This window comes from Mobula birostris, chromosome 6, assembly GCF_030028105.1.
Source record: "Mobula birostris isolate sMobBir1 chromosome 6, sMobBir1.hap1, whole genome shotgun sequence".
Lineage (NCBI taxonomy): Eukaryota > Metazoa > Chordata > Chondrichthyes > Myliobatiformes > Myliobatidae > Mobula > Mobula birostris.
The window spans coordinates 22,729,162-22,743,019 of record NC_092375.1 but is presented as its reverse complement, the minus strand read 5'-3'; the positions used below and the strand labels follow the sequence as shown (position 1 = coordinate 22,743,019).

Sequence of the window (13,858 nt, the reverse complement as noted above, 5' to 3'; positions counted from 1 at the left end):
CAGTACTATGGCGCATTGTTACTCAAGAATGCTGAATCTTTCCACTTTTGTCTGTTAACTCAGTTCATAAGTCTGGGGCCTAACCCACCAGAGGCAACCAGTAATTACCTAGCAATGGTTTTGAGAAAAAGTGTCTGGAGAATTGGAATTTGTAGCACAGCTAAGTTGTTGAGTTGTTATTGGCTTGTATGAACATTCTTCAATGAGTTGCTAATCCATGTATTATTCTTTGCTTCAGGGATCAGTTATCTTTCCTCAAACATTCTTGTAATTCTAAAACAGATGAAACTTTTCATCACACTTTTAGTTGACAAATGAATCAGAGTCAGGGAGTACTATGGCATAGAAACAGGCTCTTTGGCCCATCGAGACCATGCTGACCTGATCTTCTACCAAGTCCCATCTCCCATATCCCTCCAAACCCTTCCCATGTAACCATCAACACCCTCTTAAGTGTCACAATTGAACCCGTATTACCACTTCATTTATTTAATTATTTGTTTCTTTGTTTATTGGAATGCACCGCGGAATAGGCCATTCCGCCCCTTCGAGGTACGCCGTCCAACAATTCCCTGATTTAATCCAACCCTAATCACAGGACAGTTTACATAACCAACTAACCTACCACCCGGTACGTTTGGACTGAGCAAGGAAACAGGAGCACCCGGTCACGTGGAGGACATACAAGCTCCTTACAGGCGGTGTCAGGAATTTAACCCCAGTTGCTGGCACAGTAAACTGTTGTGTTAACCACTACGCTACTGTGCCAACCCCATTTCAACTGGCAGCTCGTTCCACACTTGCACCACCATCTGACTGATGGAATTGATGGCTTTGTGGCAAAGTTTGCGGATGATATGAAGATAGGTGGAGGGGTAGGTAGTGCTGCTGAAGCAATGCCGTTCCAGCGGGACTTAGACAAATCGGAAGAATGGCAAAAAAATGGCAGATGGAATACAATGTTGGGAAATATATGATAATGCATTTTGGTAAAAGGAACAGTGGTGCAGACTACTATCTAAATGGGGAGAAGGTTCAAACATCAGAGCTGCAGAGGGACTTAGGAGTCCTGGTGCAAGACTCCCAGAAAACTAATTTATAGGTTAAGTCTGTGGTAAAGAAGGCAAATGCAATGTTGGCATTTATTTCAAGAAGAATAGAATATAAAAGCAAGGAGATAATGTTGATCCTTTATAAGACACTAGTCAGACCACACTTAGACTATTGTCCACTTCTTTGGGCTCCATAAGATGTGCTGTCATTGGAGGGAATCCTGAGGAGGTTCACAAGGATGAGTCCTGGAATGAAGGGGTTAATATATGAGGTGCGTTTGGCAGCTTTCGGCCTGTACCCACCGGAATTTAGAAGAGTGCAGGGGATCTCATTGAAACCTACCGTATGTTGAAAGGACTAGACAAGGTGGCTATGAAGAGGATGTTTCCTATAGTGGGGTTATCCAGACCTAGAGGGCCATAGCCTTAAAATTAAGGAGTGACCCCTTAGAACAGAGGTAAGGAGGAATTTGTAGCTTTAGAAAATAGGAGAGAACCACATCCCGTTGCCAGACAGAAGCCAGTATGAACTAATTCCTTTCTAAAAGCAATTAAGCTGCTTTTCAGTGTTGAAAACTCCAAAATAAAAATTTCGCCAAGAAAAAATCAGGAGATACTCAGCAGGTGAAACAACAATGAAAGTTAATTGACTTGAGATATTAATTTTCATTCTCTCTCAACAGATACTGTCTGACCTGCTAAGTATTTTCAACATTTTCAGTGTGCCTTTTTTCTGATTTTCAGCATCTGTGCAATTCTTAACTAATGGTGTCTGGCAGTGTTAGCAAAACCTGATAACAGTGCAACTACCTATTCTGCCAACTCATTTTCCTCGTTCTGTAATGTGCTTGATATTGTTCCTCTTTCCACATCTTATTTTTTCTTCTGCAAGAAAATCCAAAATAAATTCTATAAATCAAGCTAATTACGTCAATAAATCAGCAAGTATCCAAGAGCCCTGCAATGTTAATATTCCAACTCTGCCAGAAGCACTGTAGTCCTCGCTTGCTGCAGTTAATCATTTTTTACATGTACAGATTCTTATTCATGCCTTTCCTAAGATGGATTTCTTCAACCTGGTCTCTGCAGAGCCATTGAAAAATAAAGCACTGCATAACCTTGAAATCTTGAATAAAATCAAAAGATGCTGGAGTAGAATATAACGTTGTGAGGGGCCTAGCTAGACTTTTTTGGTCTGGGGTTGGGGAATTCAGAAAAGGAAGACATAGGCTTAGGTGAAATACATGTTAGTAGGGAAGTGGTGTTAGGTAAATTGAAGGGATTAAAGGCAGATAAATTCCCAGGGCCAGATGGTCTGCATCCCAGAGTGCTTAAGGAAGTAGCCCAAGAAATAGTGGATGCATTAGTGATAATTTTTCAAAACTCTTTAGATTCTGGACTAGTTCCTGAGGATTGGAGGGTGGCTAATGTAACCCCACTTTTTAAAAAAGGAGGGAGAGAGAAACCGGGGAATTATAGACCGGTTAGCCTAACGTCGATGGTGGGGAAACTGCTGGAGTCAGTTATCAAAGATGTGATAACAGCACATTTGGAAAGCAGTGAAATCATCGGACAAAGTCAGCATGGATTTGTGAAAGGAAAATCATGTCTGACGAATCTCATAGAATTTTTTGAGGATGTAACTAGTAGAGTGGATAGGGGAGAACCAGTGGATGTGGTATATTTGGATTTTCAAAAGGCTTTTGACAAGGTCCCACACAGGAGTTAGTGTGCAAACTTAAAGCACACGGTATTGGGGGTAAGGTATTGGTGTGGGTGGAGAATTGGTTAGCAGACAGGAAGCAAAGAGTGGGAATAAACAAGACCTTTTCAGAATGGCAGGCGGTGACTAGTGGGGTACCGCAAGGCTCAGTGCTGGGACCCCAGTTGTTTACAATATATATTAATGACTTGGATGAGGGAATTAAATGCAGCATCTCCAAGTTTGCGGATGACACGAAGCTGGGTGGCACTGTTAGCTGTGAGGAGGATGCTAAGAGGATGCAGGGTGACTTGGATAGGTTGGGTGAGTGGGCAAATTCATGGCAGATGCAATTTAATGTGGATAAATGTGAAGTTATCCACTTTGGTGGCAAAAACAGGAAAACGGATTATTATCTGAATGGTGGCCGATTAGGAAAAGGGGAGGTGCAACGAGACCTGGGTGTCATTATACACCAGTCATTGAAAGTGGGCATGCAGGTACAGCAGGTGGTGAAAAAGGCAAATGGTATGCTGGCATTTATAGTGAGAGGATTCGAGTACAGGAGCAGGGAGGTACTACTGCAGTTGTACAAGGCCTTGGTGAGACCACACCTGGAGTATTGTGTGCAGTCTTGGTCCCCTAATCTGAGGAAAGACATTCTTGCTATAGAGGGAGTACAAAGAAGGTTCACCAGATTGATTCCTGGGATGGCAGGACTTTCATATGATGAAAGACTGGATGAACTAGGCTTATACTCGTTGGAATTTAGAAGATTGAGGGGGGATCTGATTGAAACGTATAAAATCCTAAAGGGATTGGACAGGCTAGATGCAGGAAGATTCCCGATGTTGGGGAAGTCCAGAACGAGGGGTCACAGTTTGAGGATAAAGGGGAAGCCTTTTAGGACCGAGATTAGGAAAAACTTCTTCACTCAGAGAGTGGTGAATCTGTGGAATTCTCTGCCACAGGGAACAGTTGAGGCCAGTTCATTGGCTATATTTAAGAGGGAGTTAGATATGGCCCTTGTGGCTAAAGAGATCAGGGGGTATGGAGGGAAGGCTGGTACAGGGTTCTGAGTTGGATGATCAGCCATGATCATACTGAATGGCGGTGCAGGCTCGAAGGGCTGAATGGCCTACTCCTGCACCTATTTTCTATGTTCCTATATTTCTATGTGACAGGGGAGCGATTTATTAGGAAAATGCGGAGTAATTTTTTCAACCAGAGGACAGTCCATATATGGAATAAGCTGCCAGAGGAAGTGTTTGGGACAAGTACACAAGCAATATTTAAAAGACACTTGGACAGGTACATAGATAGGGAAGGTTTAGGGAAATATAGGTCAAATGCAGGCAAGTGGGACTACCTTAAATGGGAATCTTGGTTGGTGTTGACCTGTCACACCAAAGGGCCTGTTTCCATGCTGTGTAATACTTCATGCTACTTCCGTAAAGCAACCAGCACAACCAATGACCCCACCCACCCAGACATTCTCTCTTCTCCCTCTTCCAACAGGCAGAAGGTGCAATAGCTTAAAAATGCACACCGCCAGGCTCAGAGGTATCTTTATTCCCGCCGTTATAAACCATTCGAACGGACCCCTAATGTGATAAAATTGGGCTCTTCATCTCTTGGTCTACCCAGTCATGATGTTATTTATTTAATCAGATCCAGTCAGCCTGTCTACACCTTTTGTCAAGAGCCCATCCTGGACACCTCTAACACATTCCTTTTGCACTAAAGGAGGTGCCAATCAATGTTAGGGAAGTTGAAGTTACCCATAATGAGGGTATTTTATTATAACAAGGGACATAATTTTAAGATGTTTGGAGGAAGGTATGGGGGGACGATTAAGTTCTTTACACAGAGAGTGGCGGTGCATGGAACGCACTGTCAGGAATGGTCGTTGACGCTGATACAATGGGGACATTTGAGAGACCCTTGCATTGTCATATAGAGTCATAGAGTAGCACAGAAACAGGCCTTTTTGCCTATCAAGTCCATGTCAAATCATTTAAATTGTCTATTCCTATCGAAGTGCACGAGGACCATAGCCCTCCATACCCCTACCATCCATGTACCTATCCAAGTTTCTCTTAAATGTTGCAATTGAGCTCTCATGCACTGCTTGATCTGGCAGTTCATTCCACACTCACACAACCCTCTGAGTGAAGAAGTTTCCCCTCATGTTCCCCTTAAAGTTTTCACCTTTCACCATTAATCCATGACCTCTGGTTGTAGTCCCACCCAGCCTCCGTGGAAAAAGCTCTGCCTGTGTTTACCCTGTCTATCTGTATACCTCTATCAAATCTCCCCTCAGTCTTCTATTTTCCAATGAATAAAGTCCTAACCTGCATAGGGGTAAGAAAAATGGAGCATTGGGCTGTGTAGGAGGGAAAAGCTAGATTGCTCATGGAGTGGGTTTGTATATATCAGTGGGCTGAAGGCTCTGTATTGTGCTGTATTATGTTCTAAACAAGGAAACACAGGTGGGTTCAGTGAAAATGGATACATCCAGTATCAGGATCAAACCCAGGTGGCTGGAGCTTTGAGGAAGCATTGTTTATGACCAATACCAGAAGACATCCATTTCAGGTGGGCGGAGGAAAGCCGAGGAGAGATGTCAGAGATAGGGTTTTATACAGGGAGTGGTGATTGCCTGGAATGCATTGCTGGTGGTAGAGGTAGATACATTAAGGCCATCATAGGTGGGCATATCCCTGAAAGAAAAATAGAGAGCTATATGGAAGGGAAAGGTTAGAATGGTCTTAGAATAAGATAAAAGGTCTGCACAGCTTTATGGACCGAAGGGCCTGTACTGTGCTGAAATGTTCTATGACTGTATTGCACAGGTCAGGCAGCATCTGAAAAGAGTGAAAAGGACTCAGCATGTCAGATTGATGACCTTTCATCATTACTAGAAGAGTTTTCCTTCTCACTTGTCATGAAAGATCATCAACCCAAAATCGTAATTCCCCACAGATGCCGCAGAATATCTCCAATGTTGTCTGATTTAATTTATCAAGAGTCATAGGTGACTTTACTCGATCGGTCAGTGATAGACTTGTACCTGTGTCTATCTTCCTGGCCTGGACTTCCACCTGCCAGAAAGATGGTTACAAGACTGTTCTTTCAGACTGCGGTGATCCAGTTTTTACATAACCCTGCCATCGCTGCCTATAGTTTGTACATTCTCCCTGTGGAATGCGTGCGTTTCCTCCGGCTCCTCTGGTTTCCTCCCACAGTCCAAAGATGTACAGGCTGGTAGGTTAACTGGTCATTGTAAATTGTCCCGTGAGTAAGCTATGGTTAAATCAGGGTTGCTGGGTGGCACGGGTCGAAGTATCTCAATAAAATAAAATAAATGGTGAACAGACTCTCCCGAGTTCCCGAGTTCGAATCCAGCCGGCTCCCCTGCACACTTTCCATCCGTGCTGGGTTGAGCATCAAGCTAGCAACTCGGCCTTGTAAAAATAAGAAAGCCTGCTAAAAAGACACCGTCACACAGACGGTGTCCCGATGACTCCATTCGGAGTTAAGGGCTTTCTTCTTCAAGACTCTCAGAGAAAGAGAAGTTATTATAATATAGTTCATTATCATTCACCCTGAGCATTCATCCTCCAGCACCAGTACATTGTAGCTGCTGTCTGCACCATTGGATGGTGTAGTAACCAGATATTGTTAATCTAACACCATCTTCCAAATCTCTGATATTCAATGCCTTCAAAGACAAGAGCAGCAGGTTCATGGGATTATCTCCACCTGCAATTTAATCCTACAAGTCACATATTATCTTGATTTGCAAATGTATTGTTTTTCCTTGCAAGGATGAAGCATCCTCAAAGACATCCAACGTAGTTTTGTCAAGGGCAGTTTCTCTTCATTGAATTCTTCCGTTGTATTTTATTGGCATATTATTGTCACATGATGGTTGTAAGGTGATAACTGGTTCTGAACCTTAGGTCCCACATCACCAGGTTCAGGAACTGTTATTACCCTACAAGCATCAGGCTCCTGAACCACCGTGGATAACTTCAATTTCATCAATGCTGAACTGACTCCAGAACCTAATGACTCATTTTCAAGACTCTACAATTTACGTTCTCAGTTCTACTTATTTATCTTTGAATGACTTCCCTCAATATCTATAAATACTTATATTGTTATATAAATAAACCCGTTGCTTTCCCTAAACCTCTAAACCTTGTTATTTCTCTAAGCAGCAAAACAAAATGCTGGAGGAACTCTGCAAGCCAGGCAGTATCTATGGAAGAGAGCACAGTCGAGACCCTTCATCAGAATATCTCTTCTCACTTATAACAGACATTAAGCTTGTTGGTCACAGAACATAACAACAATTTGGAATCAACCTATGGTCACTCTATTAGAATATATTCATATACAGTTCACTGTCAAAATAAGTTTGCTAATGTGTCCATGAGGCACATTGGGACATTTTGCATTGCTGTGTTATTCTGCGGCATGACTCATTTGTTTATTTATTGTCTCCATTGGGCACCCTTTCAAATATCAGCTGAACTTTACTTTCCCTTATCTGTCAGTCACTCCTATATGTTTTCTCAATCCATTCTAGTTGTGAATAGCATACAGAGGACTTTTTTGAAAAGGTGAGCACCTTTAAGGGAACACATCAGATTGAGAGAACCTTCCTATCAGTAGCACTTCCCTTTAGTACAGAGACAGACAACAACAAACTGGTCAGTTTACATTGCTGGATATTTGATATTGTTCTGAATGTCAGCGCTGAGGTGAGAGCTGGTGGCCTCTGAAGCGTTTGTGTTCACTTCACAGAGGAGTATCATGTTGGGAAAGGGAGAAGAGTGGCAGTTAGAATGAGATCTTCAACTGTCCTAAAAAATACATGAAGTAGATAGTGTTCAGGTATTTTGTTGAGGGCCAGCAGCTCTTATATCACATCACTAATACCATTCCTTCATCTTTTATTAAGGCTATTTCCAAGTCTAAGTGTTAGAACTGTTAACTGATGTATTATCTCCCATTTATTGCAAGTTCAACAAACACTATTGTTGTTATTTAATAATGCACTTTGTGTATTTAGGGTAATATGTCTGCCTGGTTATAAGTATTCTCTGTTCATCTTCAATATGATTTTTTTTTTGCGTGTCGCACCAGTCAGCCATTCTTGCGCGTGGTATCAGGATTGGTCTCCTTTCGGATTAACCGGGTCACGATATGAACGTTCCTGACTTGACCCTTGTTTTTTTTGATGAGGCCGAGTGGCTAGCTGGACACTCAACCCGGCACGGATGCAAAGCGTGCTCAGGGGGTGGCCCGACTTGGATTCGAACTCGGGAGCCTTCACTCCGGAGTCCGGCTCTGATGCCATTACGCCACCAGCCGGCCTCTGTGATTATATCATCTAAATTAGAGAAGATAAAGAGAGGGAATGTTCTTAAGTATACCTATCTGACTGAAGCCATCCATATAGCAATGGTTAATGGGCTATTAACTTGGAAAGTTTGGGGTGGCAGAGTATAAAACCAATAACTTTTTTGGTTGCTTTTGATGTACAGATAGATTAAAATTATAAAAATAAAATTCACATCTTGTTCATTGGGAAGGAGGGTATTTCCATTACATTGAAGATAACACATCACCCTCTCCCCTCTCAAAACACAAACACATACACATAATAAAAGGTAAAACACATTTAGTATAACTCTAATATAGTGCCGGTAATTGGGTTCAATTCCCGCTGCTGTCTATAAGGAGTTCGTATGCTCTACCTGTGACCACATGGGTTTCCTGGGTGCCTCCCACATTCCAAAGACATAGAGGTTAGTAAGTTAAATTGTCTCATCGGTGTAATTGAGTGGAGAAGGGCCTGTTACTGTGCTGTATCTCTAAATTAATAACTGACCATTTACCTCAACTTAATTGTATGACCTTGTCAGTGTTACAAGTCAGAGAGAACAGAGAGAGCATGAGTTCAGGCTGGACTTGCCTGTGGGGTACAAGAAGAGCTTCATCATTTTTGTGAACAGCATCATTTCACGGTAGATATTTAATAAACACAGCGCTTACCATAAATCCACATGGAATTAAAATAGAAGTTATTAAGAAAGTTTCCAGAGTTTTCTAATGAATAAGCTGTGTAGTAATGCATTTGAAATATGAACAAATACAGCTGCAGTTTTGTACAGTCCTATCACTTTCATAGGAACAGGATGTGCTGGGCTTAGGGTAAAATGGATCTTTGACAGTCAACACAGAATCAACAGGCTGAAAAGCCAGTTTCCATTCCATGACTCTGCCTCACCACACTTTAATGGAGAGAGATCCAAAGACTCATAATGGTCAGGAAAAAAAAGCCTCATCTCTCTCTTAAACAGCCAATACCTTATTTTTAAATAGTGACTCTTAATTCTAGATTCTCACACAATTGGGATCATCTTCTCCACATCCATCTTGTCAAGACTATTCAGGATCTGAACATGCTAGGGTTTTTTAAAAAAAAACAAACACTTTTAAATTTAATTGAGGACAGCTATTTTAATCTTTCTTCTTAAAAGACTGTGATGAGACTAAGTTACTGTTGGCCTTCAGGTGGAATATTGTGCCTACACCTTTAAGTGGTTTGGAAAACCTTGAAGAGGATGCAGAGGAGATTTACCTAGCATAGACAGACTAAAGAAATTTAAATTGTTCTCCGGGATTAAGGATAAGATTAATAGAAGTTGACAGGTACTTTGATAGCGTGCACTAGAAGAAACTGATGGAAGTATTGATAATTAGTGGTAACAGGGCACAAGGTGAGGATTATTCTTATCCAGTGAGTTGTATTAATCCTGAAACTTCATTTGATGGTGTCTTGGAAGCAGTATCATTTGTAACTTTAAATGAACTAAATAAATAATTGTCGATTGTTGACCAGTCATTTAGAAAGGGATCAGGGATCTATAATAAATTGGTTTATTATTGTCATGTACTGAGGTGCAGTGAAAAAACTTGTCTTGCATAATGTTCATACAGTTCAATTCATCAAAAGGTCACGGAGGTAAAACACAAAAAGAGTGTTATAATACAGAGAAAGTGCAGTACAGCTAAACAATAAGAAACAAGGTCACAATAGGTAGATTGTAAGGTCAAGATCCATTTTATCATACGAAGGAACTGTTCAATAGTTTATAATAATGGGATTGAAACTTGAGCCTGATGGTACGTGCTTTCAGACTTTAGTATCTTTTGGCTGATGGGAAGGGAGGAGAATGTCCCAGGTAGGTCTTTGATTATACTCGCTGTTTTACTAACGTCGCAAGAAGCATGGACAGAGAACATGGAGGGAGGCTGTTTTCTGCAAGGTACTGAGCTATGTCCCCAACTCTCTGCGGGTGCTTGAGGTCGTGGGCAAAGCAGCTGGCACACCAAGCCATGATGCATCTGGATGGTAGGCTTCCGAGTCATAGAAAAGTACAGCACAGAGATGGCCCATCTAGTCTGTGCTGAACCATTTAAACTGCCTACTCCCATCGACCTGCTCTGGGACCATAGCCCTCCATTCCATTGCCATCCATTTACCTATCCAAACTTCTCTCAAACCTTCTATGGTGCTTTGATAAAATTGTCAAGGTATCAAAGGGTACATACCACATTTTTACCTGCTAAGGAAGAAGAGGCATGGGTAGCTTCCTTAGCTATGACATCAATGTGGTTGGACGAATATAGTCTACTGGTCCTGTTCACTCACAGCACCTTGCTGCTCTCAAAACTCTCAACCTCAGCATTATTGATATAAACAGGAGCATGTGCTCTGGCCCCTTCCTGAAGTCATTGGAGATTGTGGATGAGATATTGTTGCCAATCTGCCAAACTGATTGGGGTCTACAAGTAAAAAATCGAGGATCCATTTTCACAAGGAGGCATTGAGGCCCAGGTCTTGAAGTTTATAGACTAATTTTGTGTTGGGCACGTGGCCAAGTGGTTAAGGCATTTGTCTAGTGATCTGAAGGTCGCTAGTTCGAGCCTCAGCTGTGGCAGCATGTTTGTGCCCTTGAGCAAGGCACTTAACCACACATTGCTCTAGTGTCTGTGTGAGGAGCGGCGCCCCACACAGACTTCCAATCTGCACCTTGTAAGGCATGAAAATGCCCAATGCAGGCCTCTCAAGGTCTGAGTTGACGTTCCCCTCGACGTTCCCTCCTTTTGAGGGAATGATAGTATTGAATGCCAAGCCGTAGTCAGTGAAGTGCATCCTAATGTACGCACCTTCGCTGTCCAGTTGATCCAGGGTTGAGTGAAGAGCCAATGAAATAGCATCTGCGCTGAACTTGTTGTGCCAGTAGTCTGGATTTTCCACTTTGCACATGAGATGGCTTTCTGGAGATGATACCTGGACCTTTGGTATTTTACTTGGTTGCCAGACCTAAATACCACTGATCTGGCCCTGTAAATAGTGTTCGTGCAGAATTTGGCCATGCAGTCATGAATGTATAGGAGCAGAGTAGGGGGATGAGGACACAGCCTTCTGGGCCACTGCTATTGAGGGGAATCGTGGGTAAAGTTTTGGTCAAGCTGTCATGGACCCAGTTACAGAGGGAGATGTTGAATCCCAGGTCTGGGAGTTTGCTGATGAGTTTGCTTGGCCTTGTAGTATGAAGATGAAGCTTTGGTCAATAAACTGCAATGAACTAACATGAGTGTCTTTACTGTCCAAATGCTCCAGATATGAGTGTAGGGTCAATGAGATGGCATCTGCCTAGACCTTCCTTGGTGGTAGGCAAATTGCAGTGGGTTGAGGTTGTTTGGGAGGCTTGATATAGTGAGTGCCTCTCGAAGTATTTCATGATGGTGGATGCCAGAGCAACCAGGCGATAGTTGTTAAGGTATGTTACCTTATTTTTCCTAGGCACCAAGATGATAGTGGTCTTCCTAAAGCAGGTAGAATCTCATATTGAAGCCCAAAGAGCATAAAAATGTTGTGTTCCTCCTGCAGATTGTTGCTCCAGGAGACACACATTCAATGATTCAAGAACAGCTTCTTCCCCTCCGCCATCAGATTTCTGAACAGTCTGTGAACCTGTGAACACCTCCTCGTTATTCCTTTCGTGCACTATCATTTATTTTGTAATGTATAAATTGTGCTTGCATTTTACTGCTGCCGCAAACCAACAAATTTTATGACATATAGGACTTTAAGACAAAGGAGCAGAATTAGGCCTGGCCCATTAAGTCTGCTCTGCCCATTTGATCATAACAAATTATTTTTCCTCTCAACCCCATTCTCCTGTCTCCTCCCCATAACCTTCGACACCTTTAATAATCAACCTCCAATTTAAGTATACCCTATCACTTGGACTCCACAGCCATCTGTGACAATGAGCTTTATAGATTCACCACCCATCTGGCTAAAGAAATTCCTCCTCATCTCTGTTCTAAGAGGAAGTCTTTCTATTCTGCAGCTGTGCCTTCTGGTGCGAGACTCTCTCACTGTTGGAAGCATCCGCTCCTTGCCCACTCTATCTAGTCCTTTCAAAATGTGTTAGGTTTTAATGAATCACTTCCTCATTCTTCTAAACTCCAGCAAGTAGAGGCCCAGAACCATCAAATGGCCTTCAGTGCTGTTGACAACTATTATCAGTACAAGGAGGTGCAAAGTCTGTCTTGCACTGATACCTGATTTTGATTCTGTTTGAGCATCTGCAGTCTCTTGTGGCATCTCCGGTCTCAAACAGGTGTGACATGCGCCAGGAAATGCCCAGTCAAGCCTTTGGGGCAATGCAAGACAATCAAGAGCTGTTCCAGAATTAGAGGGCGGCAAGATAGCATAACACTGTTACAGTGTCAGCGACCCCGATTCGGTTCGACCACTGCCTTTAAGGAGTTTGTATGTTTTCCTGTGACTGCATGGGTTTTCCCCCATGCTCTAGTTTCCTCCCGTACTTCAAAGAGGTGCAGATTAGTAGGTTAATTGATTACATTGAAGTAATTGGGTGGCACAGGGTCAATGCCTGTAACCTTGCTGTATCTCTAAATATAAAGCATAAATATAGTAATCATTGATCCATAGGGAGACTATTTTCAGCCAGGTAGCTCTGAAGTAAACAGGGCTAAATCATCTAATTACAAGGCATGTGATTCCATGACTGGTCTGTGTGTGTTTAAGGATGATTCATTTTGATTATCCACACAGGTGACCTTATGCATCTTCCGCCATACCTAAGGGTGGACTTCCTGATTCACAGAGGCATAGCAGGTCCAAGCAGAGACCTTGGTCAAGGGCACGCCTGTCTGGAGCCGCAGAGAAGGAGCACCATGAAACGCACACAAGTCATGGAGCCAATCCCAATGGAAGCAGCTAGCAGGGACACTCAGCAATGGCAATCAAGCAACACTTCAACGTTACCTCAGAGGGAGGGAGCAGACCGTGGCAAAGCTCCCAAACTGAGCAGCTCGCAGGAATCGTTACTGGACAATCGCGGTCACTTGAAACAAGGGAACAACCCCTACGCAAAATCCTACACACTGGTATAACAAATGCATGTCTGTACAAGGCTGTATATAGTTCAATTTAAAGCTACCTTTTTTACTGGTTCCAATATTTATAATCAAAGATTTGCCAAAATATAAAAAAAAATTAGATATTGCAAGGACTTTGTTGTGATCCAGAGTGTGACATGTCTGAGCAAATGAATGTCTGTGCATTTTTTTAAGAAGCCCTCTGATTGTCTGATATGCACAGATCATGGCGTTTTTACTCATTTCCTATGAAATGCATGGAGGCAGAGTACAGACATTGACATTAGCAAAAAAAAACAAAACGCGAGGAAAACCATTGCAGATTTCTGTCACCTGCTAAAAATAAGACATGAATAGTTTAAATATCGCACAAATAAAGGAAAACGGCATTTGTGGTCGAAACAGCGATCCCTGATTGATTGAAGAGTTTGCAGCCAAGTACCCACACCACCTTTCAAAGTCAGCAGAAAGCAGTGGCTTAAAGTAACATGGCATTAAAGGTGGCTGATTAGGGCCCATTTTGTTGACGTACATCATTTCAAGCTTTTCTTTTCTAGCGTTCATTAGGCTAAGGATTAACATTAGTTAATATTTTTTTGAAATA

The 13,858-nt window shown here is 42.3% G+C and overlaps 1 protein-coding gene across 1 annotated transcript in view; it reads left to right on the top strand.

The window, feature by feature from the left end:
* Positions 1 to 13,269, top strand: part of LOC140199708 (cell adhesion molecule DSCAM) — a 652,770-nt gene extending 639,501 nt beyond the window's left edge. The window contains exon 32 of the mRNA XM_072262186.1: positions 12,929 to 13,269. Coding sequence (XP_072118287.1) covers positions 12,929 to 13,269 — 341 coding nt within the window. The remainder of the gene's footprint in view (positions 1 to 12,928) is intronic.
* The last annotated feature ends 589 nt before the right edge of the window (positions 13,270 to 13,858 follow it).